The sequence below is a fragment of the Vulpes lagopus genome, chromosome 18 (genome assembly GCF_018345385.1).
Source record: "Vulpes lagopus strain Blue_001 chromosome 18, ASM1834538v1, whole genome shotgun sequence".
Lineage (NCBI taxonomy): Eukaryota > Metazoa > Chordata > Mammalia > Carnivora > Canidae > Vulpes > Vulpes lagopus.
Window position 1 is genome coordinate 30,060,665 of NC_054841.1, and position 18,926 is coordinate 30,079,590.

Consider the following 18,926-nt stretch of genomic DNA (forward strand, 5'->3'; position numbering starts at 1 on the left):
AAGGTTTTTAAAATGTATGCTTATGAATTTAAATGAAATTTTTAAAAGATATTTATTCATTCTATAATAGGAATGGTGAATGTATGGTGAAGGAAATTTTCTTTCTTTTGCCATACCAGAGAACATGCTTAATTAAATAAGAAGGAAGAATTAGAAGATCCCTACCTCCCAGGGTTATGATAGGTTTTATTTAGGCTCATTAAGATTAACAATTTCTTCAGCATATTTTTTTAAAGATTTTATTTATTTATTCATGGGAGAGAGAGAGAGAGAGAGAGGGAGAGAGGCAGAGACACAGGCAGAGGGAGAAGCAGGCTCCATGCAGGGAGCCTGATATGGGACTCGATCCGAGGTCTCCAGGATCATGTCCTGGGCCGAAGGCAGCACTAAACCGCTGAGCCACCCAGGCTGCCCAGCATTTTTTTTTTTCCAGCATTTTATTTTTTAAATCATTTAAATTTCTTTAAAAATTCCAGGTTATACTTTTAAAATTCTCTCCCCACCACCACCAAAAAAAAGTAGCTTATGACAGTTGATCAACAAATTAAGCTTTTGCCCTTGTGATTTGAAATTTCTGTGAACCCGACTGTTCAGAATATATTTCTACATTTCTACACTGTTAGTCATGTTTATCCCTCTCAGAATTGTAGAAGAAATGACTTAATGATATTTGTAACAACAAAAATAATAACAAACTAACGCTGCTTAAGTGCTTGCTCTATGCCAGGCCCCATGTTACTTGTTTGTCCACACATTATCTCATGCACTCTTTGTAAAGGAACTTCCAAACTGGAGGAGCAGAGGTGTTCTGTCCTACTGGGACTCTAGCTCTTGGGGTAGCACAGAACCCAAAGTAGGGTTGCTCCACATATTTGTTGAGTAAATGGACCAACAGTTTGATGAGATCTAGAATGTTGTTATTAGTATTTTAAGAAAATGTTTAACATAAAAATATCCTTCTAAACCAGAGCCATTGTCTACCCAGACTAAGATTCTGTCTCCTACCATAGTTCCACATTGGTGGTTTGCAGGAAGGCCTGGTTGTCTTCCATGGCATGACCTCCAGGCTTCAGTGACATGCCTGGATCTCCAATATCCTTAATGATATATGAATGATATAGATTGATCCACCATGTGCTGGGCACTCAGCTGGTTAGTGTCTCCTTTAATCCTTGTAACACAGGTTTAAAAATCCTAATTCAGAGAAGAGGGAACTGAAACCCAGGGACTTTAAACACCTTTCTTAAGGTGACGCAGCTGGAAATTGGATCAAGGATTCACATCCAAGCCTCCCCTAAATCCAAGGCCCTTGCTTGTCCCTCTAACTCTGCCAAACTTCACACTTGTTTGTTTTCAGCTTATACCACCTCTGTGAACAAAGAGCTCTTTCTGTTGCTATCTGCAGTGTCAACATTTGGTTCAGGTTTCAGTAGAAAGAAAGAAGTGGGAAAGGCTTTAATCTAGAAATGAAAATATGAGGAGATAGGGTTACATCATTTATTTTATATATTTAATAAGCAGGCATCATAACATCCTGTCCATCAGTATTTTAGCGTGTATCTCTAACAGGTCAGGTAAGGACTTTCTGATATGATGATAGTGCTGTTATCACATTCAACAAAATTTAGTAGGTCCTAATGTTATCTGATACCTGGTCTGTGTCCAGTTTTCTCCAGCTATCTCAAAAATATCATTTTGGACTTCTTTGTTTGAACCAGGGAGGATGGGGTACTTTTAATATGTAGTATTCCTTAATAAAATCCCCTCAGCACTCGGTGCGCTAACATTTGCCATATTACCCCATAGCAACTTCTTCGAGAGATGCAGCAGATGGCCAGTCGCCCCTTTGCCTCTGTAAACGTTGCCTTGGAAACAGATGAAGAGCCTCCTGATCTTATTGGAGGGAGTATAAAGGTGAGAATGTGATTCAAAAGCCCCGAAAACTTGTCAGAACTCAGGCTTCTGAGAAACCACAAAGAACAAGAAACTTGTTCCGTTGCCTCGTAATTATGTTTTCCTTTCTCTCTTTAACAATAAGGCAACACACTGACGTTGTCAGGTGTTCTTTTGCTTTCATTTTTCAGTGTTTCATTCATGTTGTTAAGCATTCCCATGTTCAAGGAGTTTTATTTTATTTTATTATTATTTTTTTGTTCAAGGAATTTTAATATGTAAATGGTTTGTCTCAAATTCTTGTAAGTATTCTGTGACATAATACTTTAAAACTTGTATTGGAAAAGAGCTAAATTGAATCATTGCTTCTAAGTATTTTAGGGAATTTTCTTCAATGGGCAAAAATTATAATTCACTCTGCATTCTATGGAATGTAAATATTTCTGACTCCTCAAAAAAAAAAAAGATGAGGAAAGTGATAAAAGTTTCTATTTTGGCAAAATGATGAAATGTATCAGATACTCTGGGGAAACAGCTTTATTTATTTTTTTTTTAATTTTATTTATTATTTATGATAGTCACACAGAGAGAGAGAGAGGCAGAGACACAGGCAGAGGGAGAAGCAGGCTCCATGCACCGGGAGCCCGATGTGGGATTCGATCCCGGGTCTCCAGGATCGCGCCCTGGGCCAAAGACAGGCGCTAAACCGCTGCGCCACCCAGGGATCCCGGGAAACAGCTTTAGATCCTGAATTTTAAAATACTTACAAATGCATTACTGAGTTCATAGGAAGTAGGTGAAATTCCCAGGGAATACTCTCCTATCCTTCCTCCCAAAAAAGAACAAATCATGAACCAAACCAGAATGATGTGTGATCTGAAGTGGTTCCAGATTGGTAACACACCATGACTCCCAGCTGACATAGGTGCAGATCCTCTCTGTGGGAAAGCTTCCCCAGTTCAGCCATGTAGGATCCCCACCGATCAAGATCAAGCAGTCAGAGATCACCAAGGACAAGAGAGACAAGCCACCAGGAATATGAGTTAACAGACACTGTGGACAGAGGGTGTAGACAGGACTTCATATGTTAGAGTGTCATCTAAAGAGTATAATATAGCTAGCTCTTTATGAAATGTTTGAAGGTGGGAAAGATGGAATCATAAAGATGAGGACACCATGAATCAATGACTAGATCAAAAAAAATGAAATGGAACATTTAGGGGCACCTGGCTGGCTCAGTCGGTAGAGCACGTGACTCTTGATCTGTGTCATGATTCAAACCCCACGTTGGGTATAAAGATTACTTAAATAAGTAACCTTACCAAAAAAATGGAATATATAGTGGTTAAAATTTCTAAAATAACTCAGTTTACATGCTAAATAAATAGCACATCAGACACTAGTGAAGAGAACTTTTGAACTGGAAGATGACTCTGAAGAAATTACACAGAATGCAGAACAGAGAGACAAGAAGATGAAAAATATGACAGATAAGAATATGGAGAATAAAATGAGAAGACCTAACATGTATTTTATATATACATTGTATGATTGCCACGATGTGAAGAAATTGGAACCCTTGAGCACTGTCAGTGGGAATGTGCAATGTTGGAGCTGCTGTGGAAAACAGTATTGTTCTTCCTCAAAAAAATAAAAACAGAATTACCATATCTTGCAATTCCCCTTCTGGATATATACCTGCAAGAATTGAAAGCCAGGTCTCAAAGATGTATTTGTGCATCCATGTTCACAGCATTATTCACAATAGCTAAAAGATGGGAACATCTCTAATGTCCATCAGTAGATGAATGGGTATGCCAAATGTGGTCTACACATACAAAGGAATATTATTCAGTGTAAAAAGGAAGGAAATTCTGACACCTGCTACAACATGGATGAACCTTGAGAACATTATGCTAATTGAAATAAGCTAGCCACAAAAAATATATATACTATATGATTCCACTTTTCTGAGTTACCTAGAGTAATCAAATCCATAATGACAAAGTATAATGGTGGTTTTCAGGGGTGGGGGGAGAGGGAAATAGGGAGTCACTATGGGTGTGGGGTTTCAGTTCTGCAAAATGAAAACAATTCTGGAGATGGATGGTGGTGATGGTTGCATAACAGTATGAATCTATTTAATACCTCTGAAGTGTACACCTTAAAAGGGTTAGGGTGGTAAATGTTATGTGTGTTGACTACATTTAAAAAAATAACTGGGGAAAAAAAGAAATCACCTAAAGGAAATGACAAAGCAACAGCTGACTTCTCATTAGTAACACCAGAAGCCAAAAGAGTTTGGAAGAATGTCTCCAGATGACATCAAGAGAACTGCCAACCTCGAACATCAGGCCCAGTAACTGTCTCCTAAAAACAAGGACAGAAGGAAGATTTTGAAAGCTTATAAGAGAAATGTCTATAGGATGTGTTAAAGAAAGAAAAACTAGCCAGGAGAATGGAGTGAGGTATAAGAAGGAATAGCAAGACAATGAAATGGTAAGCACATAAGGAATCTAGCAAACATGATAAAATAACAATTTGTAGGGTTAAAAAAAATAGACAAATCTGAAGTACTAAACAGCACCATACGTCCTATGTTGATAGCCCAGTATGACCCAGTTGGTTACTCTTTCAAACACTTTCTTGACTGTCCTTCCAGGACACCACACACTCTCACTCTTTGGCTGCTCAACCTTCTCCATCTCCCCACACCTCTAGAGATGGCTCAGTCTTTGGGCCTCCTCTCACATCTTTTATGCCCACTACTCCAGTGACTGTCTTAGTCTGTTTGAGCTGCTATGACAAGGTGCCAGAGACTGGGTATCGTAGAAACAACGGAAATTTCTCACAATCCTCAAGACTAGGAAGTCTAGGATTGAGGTGCTGGCAGATTCATTGTCTGATCAGAGCCGCCTTCCTGGTTCGTAGATGGTGCTTTCTTGCTCTGCCCTTATATGCCGGAGGGCAGGGAGCTCTGTAGGGTCCCTTTTATGAGGGCACTAATCACCTCTTAAAGGGCTCACCTCCAGATATCATCCTATTGGGCATTCAGACGTTACATACAGATTTTAGAAGGACACATTCAGACCACAGAAGTGATCTTTTCCATCATGGGTTTATTTTAACACCATGATCTCTCCGCTCAGACATCTCCTGTGAGCCTTTCACTCCTATATCCAATTGCTTGTTTATTTGTGCCCCCACATGGATGTCTCAGCATCCAAAGCTGAGCTCTGGATATTATCCCCTATACCTCTCCATGGCATATCCCCCCCCCAACTAGGTATCTCATCCTAGCCACTCAGGCAAAAGTCCTGGAGCTGAACTTAGTCCGCACTTGTTCTCATTCTCTTTACATCAGCATGGCTTTGGCTCTGTCTTCAACCTCCGTTGCTGTCACCACACTGATCTAGGTCACAGTCCTCTCACCTGCCCCGTCCTTCCCTCTGTTGTAGCCACAGAGGTTCCAGAAGTCATTTTCTTCAAGCAGATTGAAGAAATGAATGACATATTTGGGGGTATGGCAGGCAGAATTCTAAAGATGGCCAAGATTCCCAGCTCATGGTTTTTCAGTCAAACACTACTCTAGGTGCTTCTTTATATAAAGGGATTGGACAGAAGTAATACAAATCCCAAGACAGCAGAAACCTTAAGATACCGAGGGATTTTCCCTGGCTGGTGGCAGAAGAGGAAACATGAGAAGACTTGGTACGCTTGCACGGATTGGAAGCTGGAGGGGCCATAGGACGAAGCCTCTGGGAGAGAGTGGCTCCCTGCAGACCACTAGGAAGGAAATGGGGACCTTAGACCCACACCAAGGAACTGGATTCTGCTGCCCTCCCTGAGGCCTCTTGAATAAGTTTTGAACAGATTCTTCCCTAGAGCCTCCAGATAAGAGCTGGCCCCGAGGCTGACTTGACCAAGTCCACCTGTGAAAATAAGAATGGATGGAAGAAATGAACAAACCTGTATCTGTAAGCAGGAAGCCTCAGAGCTCGCCTGGATTTCTGACCTGCCGAACTGAGATAGATAATAAATAGGTGCTGTTTTGCAACTAAGTTAGTAATTTGTTTATTTGTTCTGTGCTACACAGCAATAGAAACTCATAGAGGGCATCTTTAAAAATCACATGTGAAGGCTGCATCATTAACACTGGAGAAGCTCCACCTTGGGTAACTCTTTGTTTTATTCCACCAGACTGTTCCCAAACCCATTGCCCTGGAACCGTGTTTTGGCAACAAAGCTGCTGTCCTGTCTGTGTTTGTGAGGCTTCCTCGAGGGCTCGGTGGAATCCCTCCTCCTGGACAGTCAGGTGAGTAGATGAGGGCCAGTGACAAACTAGACTTGCGAACTTGGGTGTAGAAGTGGTAGTGAACCATAGGCACGTGCCTGCCTTGTGTCATTGTAAGGATTCAGGGAGACTCCATTGTCCCTTGTGTTCCCTGAACTGTCTGTCCTGAGGCCATGATTCCTTCCCAGGGAGGTGCTCAGAGCTCCCCTCCCTGCACTGGCTCCCACACCCTCCTGGTGGCATTGATATTTCTAGCCACACCTTCCCTTGCTGCTGCTTTTCCTCAGCTCTAGCTCTGCCGCCCCTTCCCTGTCTCTTCTCCCTTCCTCACGGCTTCTCCCCTCCATCCATATCCTCTTTCACAGTTATCTTACCTACTCTTGTAGCTCCCCGCTAGCTCCTCCAAGCTGGCCACTCTCAAATTGGCATTTCCAACCTTATGAAATTTCTTTTGCTTTTTCGCTCTGTTTTAAATATAAGGCACAAACCGCAGTTATAATAATTTAAGGGAAGTCTTGGAAATGTACTCACAGTCCTACCATCCCGCACTCGCCAGTGTTCATTGTTTTTTCCTTTCTAGCCCTGGCCAGCAGCTTTGTTGAAATTATTGTATAGATCTCATTTTTATTCTTTTTTCATAAAACTGTCATAAACATGTTTGCAGTTTACTATGTAACACTTTACCAGTGTCTTTCATGCAATTATGATTTCATGCAATCATAATTTCGATAAACATCCTCTTACCAAACACTAAGGAGATATGGAATACAGTTGTGGAAATATTAACTCCGATTAATCATGGAGTACTTTGGAGGGATGCTTCAGACAAGATGCACAATATGTTTTAGACAGCTTTCAGTTGAAACAATTCTGGGGGTCAGGGTTGCCTTGGCTAAAGAAAGCCCTGTGTCTATGATAAAGTGTGTCCCAGAATCCTTGCCCAGCTCCTGAGCTCCATAGCCCCCCAAGTGCAGCCCTCAGATTCAGAGCCACCTCCAGTTGAGCTTTCTAAATGACTTCTGGGTCCTCATGAGGAGGCCTTTAGGCTTGGCCAGGCCAGCCTTTATTGTCTTCATTTCCTAGGGGAACAACTTGATTTGCCTTCACCTAGGGATAGGAGTTCAGCTCCTAACTCAGCCTTACCCATGTTGAGGGCAGAATGACCCACTGACCTGAACTCTGGGACATTGTCTCCTGCCACTTCCCAGCTCAGCAAACTTGGCCTGTGCTCCCTGAGAGCAAGGCCCTGGCTAGAATTAGGAAAGCGGCCTTTCCTGCCCTGCCCTTTTCCTGCCCTGATTGCCCCATCCCCTTCAATTCCTGATGAAGATCTTCTCACTGCATCCCTTTTACCTCTTCTGTACCCTATTTTAGGTGGCCCTTCCTCTGGACTCCCAGAACACCTGGCTCTGCCTTTGCTCTACAGTGTCACTGATATGGATTCCCCACTTGCCCCATTCCTCCATTCTATAGGCTCAATGCAGTGGAGTAACAAGCACACTAACCCAGCTCCTGAGAACCTTAGCAGGGTTCTCAGCCTCCACTGGCTTGCTCACGTGTGTTGAGGATCCAGCTCCCCCAGAAATGTGCCTTCCCCAAGGGACATTTGTTTTTTTTTTTTTTTTTTAAGGTAGAACGTAGCATTTTATTTAGATATGCATTAAACTGTTGGAATTGAGAACCAGACATACGTAATAAACCTCCAAAAATAGATCCTAAAAGGCACTTTCTGCTTAGGGCAAGCAGTCATGGAATAAGCATGTAAACAAGCTGGCTTCTCTGTACCACACCAGCCAAGTCAGCTTTCTCCATGGCCAGCCGCACCAGCTCTGCCCTCCCTTCTGTTAACACCAGCCAGACCCCCTGTAGGTCTAACCCAGGTTTTCCTGTAGGACACCTTGGCCTAACTGGGAATGCTGGAAACATGTTGTTAAAGGAATCATGGTATTGAGAGGAAAAAAAAATTTTTTTTAAAGCTGCCATCTGAGGTGATGGCTTCTCTGTACTTATGCCATACCCCAGAACACCCAAGTTAATCAGTTCCTAGTACAAAAGGGAGATTGGAACCACTTGTCCCTAAGGCAGAGGTGGTGGAGGTGGGGAGGTGATGAGCCAGGTACCATTCTAAGGTTTTTACATGGATTCACTCAGTGACTCCTTCCACATGCCCTCTACTGTTACTGCCCCCGTTTTACAAATGAAGAAACGGAGGTATGGTATGGTATGGTTAAAGAACCTTGCTTATTCCAAAGCCTGGCCCCAGAGTCTGTCCTAACCTGCGTCACAGGATAGATACAGAAATAACTAGTGCTGGCTGAGTGATGAGGAAAGAATCTGAATTTACTTATAAAGAGTGCTGCTTTTTCTTGGCACCCTTTTGGAGACCCACAGGAAAAATTTAGCACTTAGAGCATGACTGCAATCTTATTTAAATGCTCCAACTGCCAGGCAGAGCTCTTTGCTTCATTGATCCGCTGAACAGCAAGCTTACACATCTTTTGTGTAAAAAGTAGGGGAGGGAATAAGAATATATATTTGTATTTGCATCAGTAAACTCTGAAAGAATATATACAAATGGCTGAAAGCATTAGTGAGTGGAGGAAGGGACAACGTGGAAGGGAGACTTTTCCTCTGTATACTTACTGATTTGCTCATTGCACTCCAGGAATGTAAAAAAGTTTTTTGGAATTATTTTTAAACATAAAGCAAACTGCTCCTTACCACATGTTCCCTGTGGGCTTTCCCCCAGGTCTTGCGGTGGCCAGCGCCCTGGTGGACATTTCTCAGCAGATGCCAATAGTGTACAAAGAGAAGTCAGGAGGCGTGAGAAACCGGAAGCAGCAGCCCCCTGCACAGCCCGGGACCTGCATTTGAGGCTGGGCTGGGAACTGTCCAGGAGCAAGCCGGGTGCGGCGTGCCAGCGCCGTCTGCAAGGAGGGGGGCAGGCGGGGAGATGCTGTGTGGAGCGGGCCGAAGACTGGAAACCCTCGAAACATCCGACTCCTCTGCATGTCCACGAGCTTTCTTTGCCGGTTTCTCCCATCTGTGCTCCAGCATCTAACCTTTTACTTTTGCATAGGAAATAATTGATTTAGTTGCAGGTCCAGGGGTGATCCAGTTTTGCTGGAGGAGGCCAGGGTAGAGTGAGTGAGAGAGCTGGAACGACACTCAGGTTCACTTGTGGAAAACTGTTCTTGGGGCCGTCTCAACTTGGCAAAAAACAAAAGATGTTGTGTTTACAAGTAGACATTCACTACCAGTTGTTCTTGAACATGGTCTTTTAAAAACTAGTCAGATGAATGAATTTGTTCTCATCTGAAGCCTGCTATCTTTTTTAAAAGATGTGCTACTTATTCTTGCACGATGTAGGCAAATCTCTCTCTTGCAGGGAGTAGCTTTTTTCTAGTTGAGAATTAATAATGGTCCATCTCTTTTGAATCATATCAAATTAAGGTAGAAGGGGGCTATTTTAAATGTCAAGGTCAGCAGTGTTACTTAGAATGTAAAATGATGTAATAGGTAGTTTTCTATAGCAACTTGATTAATTTAGTCTTAATCCATTTGAAATCCTTTCTCTCTTTTCCTGTCTCTCTCTCTCTCTCTCTCTCTCTCTCTCTCTCTCACACACACACACACACACACACACACTTACACACACACTAAGTGCCTAGACTTGAAATAGATCTAGCAATTGAAAAGTTAGTAAGCCTAAGTTTTCCATAATTGCATTCCTACATTCACATAAAATTTAAATAGCTACCATTGGCAATCTGCTCTTTTTATAAAATCTAATTTGCAGCCAGGAAAGAATTTTCTCACCCCAGAGAACATTTAACCTAGCAGCAGGCAATGAGAGGAAAGAAGAAATGACCAAACTGTGAAAGCTCCTGTCTGTTGTTGTCAAAAGAAGCACTAAATAAGGTGTGGTCCTCGTGGGCCCCCTGCCCCCCACTGCAGGCCTGACATTTGCTCCAGCCCATCTGGCCACTCCTGCCAGGACACCACAGTGGAAGGGACTTGTTCATGTTACATATCTCCCTTGAGCAGAAAAGAGCATGACAGCACTTGGAATCCCTGCATCAAAGAGCAACAGTGTGCTCCTGTAGAGTGCTCTGAGCTGCTGGGTCATCCTCAGGCTGCAGGGGGAATCTCACACCCAAAGCCTGGAGAAAGACCTGGAACCGTTTCCTCTGCTCTCCTCCAGGAGAGGCTCAGCTAGGCTCTCCCATCCTCCTTCCCAGACCGGATGGTGCAGGGCAGTGACCACTGAGAAGGATGAAAAGCACACAGATAAAATGGAGGATGAATAACTATGCTAAGGAGAAGGTGACCAAGTTTAAGTGGAGTAGGGCGATCCTGCTCTTCTCTCCAGGCCACTACCTGGGTGTCATGGTGTCCCTGTGTATGGTGCTCTGTGTTCTGGCAGGATGCGGCAGCCTCCCCAGGTCTCTCTTCTGCTTCGAAACTTGGGGTTCTCTGGCATTGCCCTGTAGGGCCTCTACACAACCATGCTTGTTTGTCAGTTTGGAGAATTAATACTCTAAAGAGCAAAGCCTGCAGCATTTCACCTTTAAATGCAGTGCCTATGGTAGGAACATTGTCTCCTTCCCAACACCAACCCCTCACCCATGAAGAGTTGCCTGGAAAGATGTTGAAACCCTAAAATTGAAATTTGAACCCTAAAACACTGTCTGATGCATAAAACATCTCTACTTTGAGACTCACCTCTCAAAAAGCTGCTTTTTCACATCATTGGCAAAGAGCAGACAATTCTAGAAAAGACCCCTTCTCTTCCAAGCTTCCCACATCCCTGCCCCACATCACGGCACCCACAGAGAGCCTGCCACAGACTGGCACTGTACCCCTGTAATTGCCATGAGGCCTCTTGCCAGAGAGAGGGAGGCCACTGGAGAGGGACCTCCCACAAGGAAAATCCTTGTTTGTTCAAAGGATCAGTGTTTCTTTGGCCAAATAAGACTCTTCCCCATGGGTTCCCAGGCCTTGAAATAACATGCACCATGTCCCATAGCCACCTGGTTTTGTTTTGTTTTGTTTTGTTTTTCCTAAAAGTTTATTTTTTAAAAGGAAGGAAAAAAGGAGCAAGTGATGTTTAATTCTCCAACAGTGAAGAAACAGCCGAATCCACCTGCTTCTCCTTTGCAGCCAATAGACAGCTTCCTCCAGGCCCAGGCCAGAGGAAGAGAGTGGCAGGAAACAGAGGCATTCAGTTTAGGAGCCAGTTACCAAGAGGGCATCATCTGGAACTTCAGAGGAATACCTGCGGGTCACAGGAGAGCCTGTATATAAGTTAAAATAGTCATGAAAACATTGATGTTGCACTTGTACATAATTATACAGTAGTGTCCAGAGTGTTCAGACATTCAGAGTGTACATAAAACAAAACTATGTTAAGGTATTTTTATTAAACGTAATGGTGTCTGAGTTTTACCTAATATGTCTTTGTGCCACGTACCGGATATCCAAGTTTGAAGAAGTCCTCTCATTGGGCCCTGATTGATAACAAAGCCAGAAAAAGGCATCCCCAGTGTGCCAGTGTGTCCAAATGCATCTGGTATGAGTTGGTTGACTCCAAAACAGAAATCAGCTGTCAGTACACAGGGGAGAAATTGGGTATTGAGCCCATTTAAACAGCATTGTGTGAGGAGAATTGAAGGCAGTAGGCATGTTGCTGGCACTGTTGTTGGCTCTGCAAGTGAGTCGTAAGTCTTTCTTTTAGCCTCTTGGTGCTGTGCATGGCCAGGGATGACCAATCTTGTTCTGAGATGTGTTTCTCTTAGTCTCTAAGTTCAAAGACTGTGTCAGATTTTCCAGAAAGGGGTTTTCCAGGCTGCTTTTTGTTCCATTTGGTCTAGAATTGTAATGACCATTTCCCAGGACTGTGGTTTCCATACTGAAAACCAGGGGTGGGAGTAGGGTGGCTAGTTCATTGACAGATAGCTCCCATTTCCTCCTGGAGAACCACACACACCCTCACCTCCTGTCCACCCCCAACTCCTCATCCTACACACACAACAGTGTGGGGGAACTTCTGCGCTTCCTGTGAGATCACCTCTAAAAGATGGGAGGAGACATGGAGAAAAGGCAACCTATACTCCCCTGAGCTAACCCAGAGGAAAAGTAGCCTTGGACAGAAGACGGTCAGCAACAGGAAAACAACATCCATGGGTGAGGCCTGAAGCGCCAGATTGGAGATGCACCTCAAAGTCTGGAGCTAACATGTGAGAAAGCCAGAGCACTCTGTAGAAAAAAGACGTTCCCATCTTAGTGCAACTTGCTCCATCGTCCCACAGAGTGTATCTGGGGAGGGCGTGGGGATTCACTTCCTTGGGTGCTGGTGTCATTTTCAAGAACACCTTTGATCCTTTAATTTCTGTCATCCATCCACACACAATGAATACTCACTAAGCACTTACTAACAACCTAAGCTAATGCTAGAGTGGTGACGAAGATGGAAAAGAAGTCTTTGGAATTAACAGCAAAACCCAGCTTGAGCCCCTCATCCCAAGAGACCTTTCTTTCCTCGTGGTGATTTCTGTGAGAAGTGGCCACCCCGAGGACAGACCCAGGAAGGTGGAGGGTCTGTCCTCGGGCCATGCACCAGCTCTCTGAAACGTTTGCCCAATTTACCAAACTCGGCTCCAACCATAAATATCACCGTGATGGCAGGCCCGCCAAGAGACATTTGCCCGGATTCATTCAAACTCCTAACTACCCTTACCTGCAGGGAGATGATGTGGAGCAGAGAGGAGAACTGGCGCGCCTTCTCTTTCAAAGGCAATAATGGAATCGACTTTCAGTAACTGAAATTTGTGCACAAAACATTCTAAACACTAGTGAAGCCTGTTTTGTTGAACTAATTCTGGCTCTGGAAATGTTTTTGTTTTATAGGTATTTACGGTTTTTGTTTTTATTTTTGGTTTGGATTCAAGCTTAGTTTGTTAATATGTATAATTTAGCATCTATTGCACTCATGTAAATATGGAGTAAGTATTGTAAACTATTTCATTGCTGGGGACTGTGGGTGTTATACATACATTTAGGACTGCAATTTTTTGGTATTTTTTGTATTGTAAAATAACAGCTAATTTAAGCAGGAACAAGAGAATTAAGGGAGGTCTGTGCATTTTAAACACAAATGTGAAGAACTTGTATATAAACAAAAGTAAATACTATAATACAAACTTCCTTCTGAAATAAAAGTAGATCTGGTAAAAATGTGGTTTATGCTTTGGGTGTTTAATTTTGATTGTGTTTCATTTGTGTTTACAGTTTGCTCATTAGACCCTTAAGAAAAGGGAAAAATTTTTTTAAATGGTTACCACTTTTCAAACTGTCCATGAGTAAGCACTTGACATTTGGTGAAGGGCAAGGTATAAAACCAGTAGGGTAGGCACCTCGGCTGCCTCGTGGGGTAGAGAGAGCCTTGGACAGCTTGTGAGCAGACTCCCGGTGTCCCCACTGTGGCCTGTGTTGCCCTTGAAATGACAGTGCTGGGGAGGGAGACAGGTGTGTACAGCAGCTCTGCCCTGGCATGGGGAGGGTTCCCCAGGGTGGGGGTGGGGTGGGGCAGGGCACAGCCTGGGCTGAGACCCAAACCACCCAGCTGCCCTAGCTCTTTCACCTTGTTCTCGCCTGCATTTCTAAATGTTTAGGTTTTCCAGACTGCTAAATCTCAGGTATGCTGATAGGTTGAGTACTCCATGGCCACAGCATTGTCCTTGGTTTTGAGTTTTTGGTGTTCTTGCCACCCACAAAGCTTTGTCTGCAGGTGTGGTTCCTGCACTTGGAGCAGGGTCAGAACAGCGCTTCAGGGCCCTGGTGTGAAGTGCAGGAACCATAGAAGGACGAGATGGGCATAAGGGGTTCAAATGCCATGGTTCATGTAGGGGAGGGAGGCTGGGGCACCATGTCTGGCCGACCCACCAGTGCTTGGGACTGGGCTGGAGAGGTCAGTGGTTGGGCTGGTGGCCACTGCCAGGTGCCATGAAACTGTTCTGGGGAGAGGGCTATGGGAGCCACCAATTGCTTGAGACAGGACAAAACCTGTTGAGTGTGTGGTTTGTGGCAGAGACAACACCATGTGTTCACCAAACCTGCTAGATTTTGCCACTGGACACACAGGTTAGGTGGGGAGCCATAAACTGAGCTGCGGCCAAAGGAGTGTTGGAAGAAGTGATGGACACCAGTTCCAAACTTGGCCCACACGGTGCCCCCGCGTGGGACTCCCTGGAGGTCAGGTGCCGACGATGTCGGAAGGTGCGCAGGTCCCTGAATCACCAATTGGAGGCAAGCTGCACATCAGCAGAGCTGTGTGCTGGTCTTTGCCTCACTGAAAGGAAACGTCTACTCTGACCCACCGAGATTTGGGGCTTTATTACAAGTGGCTTTTCTTACTCTCACTAATACACAAATTGGTACCCTGAAGCATACTGCATCCGTAACCAAAACCTAAACTGCATGGCTTTGGCTTAGGTCTCAGCCAGGTGGCAGCCAGGGAGCAAACAGATGGCAACAGCAGAACAGCTGGGATCCCTGATAGGCAGTGGCGAGACATCTGCTGAGTCTGTTCAAGTTTGACACCTTGGAAAGTAGTCTATGTGTCTACTGAGTTCTCAGTTCAGAAGGAAGAAGGTCAAAAAAAAAAAAAAAAAAAAAAAAAAACCAGAATTGCATATGTTATTATTGGCTGCCTTTGGCCAGGCATCACAAGAAGAGTTGACTTCCAGAAAGAATTAGCTGATTCACAAGCCACAAGCCGAAGGGAAAGGGATGGAGAATCTGGAAATCCAGGGTCTTGCAGGGGTTGGGGTGGGGGGGTGCTCATGATCCAGAGACCCAGTAAGCCTTGGGGCCTCCCTCAGGTGTGGGAATCAGGTGGAGGGAGGGTGTGAGCTTCCCGCCTGCTCCTCAGAACCTCCAGGCCAGCATCTTGGAGGGAGGGGCATGTGGATGAGGAAGCCAAGACAGCCAACCTGAGGACTGCATCCAGGAAAGAACCAGGAATGTCACCACTGACCCTGAATCTGCCTGGGAAAGAAATACAAAGTGTAGGTTTGGGGATCCCTTGGGTGGCGCAGCTAAGTGTCCAATTCTTGATTTTGGCTCAGGTCATGATCTCAGGATCATGAGATAGAGCCCCAAGTCAGGTTCCCTGTACAGCCAGGAGTCTGTTTCTCTGTCTCTCCCTTTGCCCCTCCTCCCCATTCTCTCTCTAAAATAAGTAATTATATCTTTTTTTAAGTGTAGTTTTTTGAGAGAATTATGTTGCCAAAGAAGCAAATTAGTCTGACCTCTAAAAATGTAAACAACTGAACAACACTGTGCCTATTGGAGGAGCCTTCATTAGAACGACCTGCAGGTAGGAGGTGGTTGTGCAGGTGTGTCTGAGGGCGCACACCCCCAGTACCTCAACAATGGATTTGAGCCTTTTCAAGAACTTCTCCCACCCCAAGGCGGGGCTCCAGAGGATTTCAGAATCGCTGTATGTCTGCCATCCCCCTCCTCCCTGCATGAGGGTGTCCTTCTCAGTCAGGCCACTGTGTGCTGGCCAAACATTGCATAGGGACCAAGGATTTCAGTGAATGAAACAAACAAAAATCCCCTTCCCTGTTGGGGAGACAGGTAATGTACACAATGTCAGATGGTAAGTTCTTTGAAAGTATGAATGAGGTAGGGGCAGAAAGTGCAGGGTGGGGACTAGGGGGAGAAGGATTGCTCCTCTACTAGTGGGGTGGGGGAAGGCCAGTCCGACAGGTAACAGCTGAGCAGAGAGCTGAATGAAGGTGGGAGCCAGCACATGGATGTCTGGGAGAAGAGCAATCAAAAGTAGTCAGAGCAGCAGGTGCAGAGGCCTAGAGGTAGAGAATGCCTGGTGGGTCTGAGCTGTTCCAAAGCTGCTGGAGTGGCAAAAACAAAATGGGCTGCTGTAACAGTCCTGGGAGTCGGGCCCGTGGAGGGCATAGTTCTCAACTGGCACAGGACTACCTCCTGGGGACATTTGGGGAGTAGGTAGGGGCCATGTTGGTTATTGTGTTGCAGAGGGAGGTGCTGCTGTGACTTAGTGGGTGAGCCTGAAGATGGTCAACCTGTGACACATAGGATTGTCCCACCTAATTACTGACCCACCTCCCACTAGATTTTAAAACCTCTTGCTGAGCATTTGTGCAGATGAAAATCTGGTCCTGGGGCACTTGGGTGGTTCAGTGGTTGAGCATCTGCCCTCGGCTCAGGGCTTGATCCCATTGGGATCAAGTCCCGCATAGGGCCCCCGCAGGAAGCCTGCTTCTCCCTCTGCCTATGTCTCTGCCTCTCTATGTGTGTCTCTCATGAATAAATAAAATCTTAAAAAAAAAAATCATTTCCTAAGTATTTTAGTGTAGAACCCAGCCCTGTTACAAAGATTTGAGAGCTGGTTTGATACAGTTTTCCAGAAATGTGTAAATCAAGAGAAAACCAAACTGTTTCCTTCAAAACTTTATGCAGAGCTGATCATCATTTTGGAACATTCACCAATGGCACTCTCATTCCTGGATCTGAGTCCCCAGCCCCATCCACACATGCGTGTGGGTTTCATATGAACAGACACACCCTGCAGTCTCGTGTTACTAATTGTGTAACATGCCTGACAGGAGTCCCCTCCCATCCTGTGTTGCCAACACAAGAAAGGGACTAGACCACATGACCTGCTGACGGTATGAAACGTACTGCACAGGGAGCTGGGGACAGCCTGGCTCAGAACCTATTTGCACACCCAGTAGGCCCTTCCTCATTAGCTTCATCCTGATCTTTTGAGGGCTCAGCTTCTGAGGTCCTGTATTTTGTTCTGGCGTGTACTCATCTTAAGTGTTCTCTCTGTATCTTCTGCCTTGGACTGGAGGTTCTTTTGGGTGTGGGGTGACATGTTCTTGGCAGAACAGCTTCCCAAGATATCCTTCAACTCAGGCCTTCTGGGGCCTGCAGTCCAGCAAGACAGGGCCACAGCTCTGTGCTATATGTGCTGGGCTCATTGGCAAGTCACTGTCCAGCTGGGGGATGTCTCCTGAAGCCCCACGTGGCCCCTGTCCTCCTGCTACTCTGGAAATCTCATCTAACAATATCCACATTTCCTATAAAACTGAGCTACTGCTGATTCAACTGTGGGGCAGGGAGGGGTGATTCCTTTTCAACCTTGCACCTAGACAACAGGCCCTAAGCCAGAGTGGACATTCATGACCCGTGAAGTTTCCACCAATAAATCCATGGATGCTTCCAGCACCTGCCTTTCTGCCCGACTCCCCACCCCCACCCCCACCCCCAGCCACCTGCCAGCTAGAGGCTCAATGTTGACAAGAGTTGGCGGAGGCCCAGTCACAGGGATGAAGCCAGGGCTGGACTGTAGCCTCCCCAAGTGCATATGAGAGGGTGACACCAAGCAGGCTACCTGGAAGGACATGGAGGCCAACACTCAAATGCAGATGACAGGGCAGGACCTGTTCCTGGTTATGGGGCCCACAGTGGGACAGCCTTGCAGTGTTGGGCCAGACTTAACACCATGTATGAGCCAGACCTTCTCAGGTGAAACTCCAACAACTCTGGGCTACCTAGGGCTAGAGTAACAAATTCCCCAACCTTGATGGCTTAAAACAGAAATTTCTTCTCACAGTTCTAGAGACCAAAACTCCAGAATCCCAGTGTTGGCAGGCCTACACTCCCCCAGAAGCTCTGGGGAGAACACACTCCCAGCTGCTTCTAGCTTCTGGTTGCCACCGGCACTCCTGTCTCTGCTCTGTCTTCACGTCGACCATATCTATCCAATCTCCCCCTGCCTCTCTTACAAGGATGCATGTGGCTGCATTTAGGATCCAATCAGATAATCCAAGATAAGCCCCTCCTGTCCAGATTCATAATCACATCTTTTGCTCTTTTAGATAATGTTTGCTCTGCTCTTTTGCCTACATCTAAGTAACGATCACAGGGTCCAGCGCTTAGTATATGGACATATCTTTGGGGCCACCATTCAGCCCATGACAGCAACAAAACCCTCGGAAAGTCAGTGGGCCCAGGGGTGGCAAGATGGTGGCCTTTGTAAGCCACAGTGCCTGGTCCCCTCCTCGTGGCTTCTGTGTTCAGAGCTGCCTGGGTCCCTGCGCCAAATGGCCTCAAGCCTCCCACATGGAAATGTTCACTCAGGGGAAGAACAGAGAGCCAGGTAGCAGGAGCCCTGTGAACTTTCATTTTCCCACCGTACCCAGGAAGGAAGCCTCTTCTGCAGCACATTGTCTGATGTTTAAGTGGCTGCATTTGGGTAAAGTCCATGCCTGAGCTGGAGAGAAGTGCCGGAGGAAGACACCCAGCTGGGCCTTTCAACTAGGTTCTGCTCTTTTTCACCTTCCCAATCTTTTGAAAGGCATATGCCTATATTTTATTCTAAGAGTAAAAGACTGAAGTGATGGGGGTGCCTAACTGGCTCAGTCAGTAGAGCACATGACTCTTGATCTCGCTGGTTCTGAGTTCGAGCCCCACATGGGGTATAGATAAATAAATAACTTAAAAAATGAAGTGCGAAAGTTTCACACACTCACAAATGCAGCCAGTCATTTAGAGATATTTAACTCTTCATTTGGGCCACCATGCAATCATGGTGAAGAGCTTTCACTTCATTGCAGCTTCCAGCACACATAAACACCCCATTTCTCCCCAGCTCACATACAGGTAGGTGCCCATTCCCATGCAAGTGAAG

The 18,926-nt window shown here is 45.3% G+C and overlaps 1 protein-coding gene across 2 annotated transcripts in view; it reads left to right on the forward strand.

Moving 5' to 3' along the window:
* Positions 1-13,423, forward strand: part of ATRN (attractin) — a 163,165-nt gene extending 149,742 nt beyond the window's left edge. Inside the window, exons 27-29 of one of the 2 annotated variants that reach the window (XM_041732303.1) lie at positions 1,807-1,914; positions 6,094-6,212; positions 8,937-13,423. In XM_041732303.1, coding sequence (XP_041588237.1) covers positions 1,807-1,914; positions 6,094-6,212; positions 8,937-9,273 — 564 coding nt within the window. In that variant the 3' untranslated portion in view covers positions 9,274-13,423. The remainder of the gene's footprint in view (positions 1-1,806; positions 1,915-6,093; positions 6,213-8,936) is intronic. The other variant, XM_041732301.1, reaches the window with a different exon arrangement.
* Positions 13,424-18,926: the final 5,503 nt, after the last annotated feature.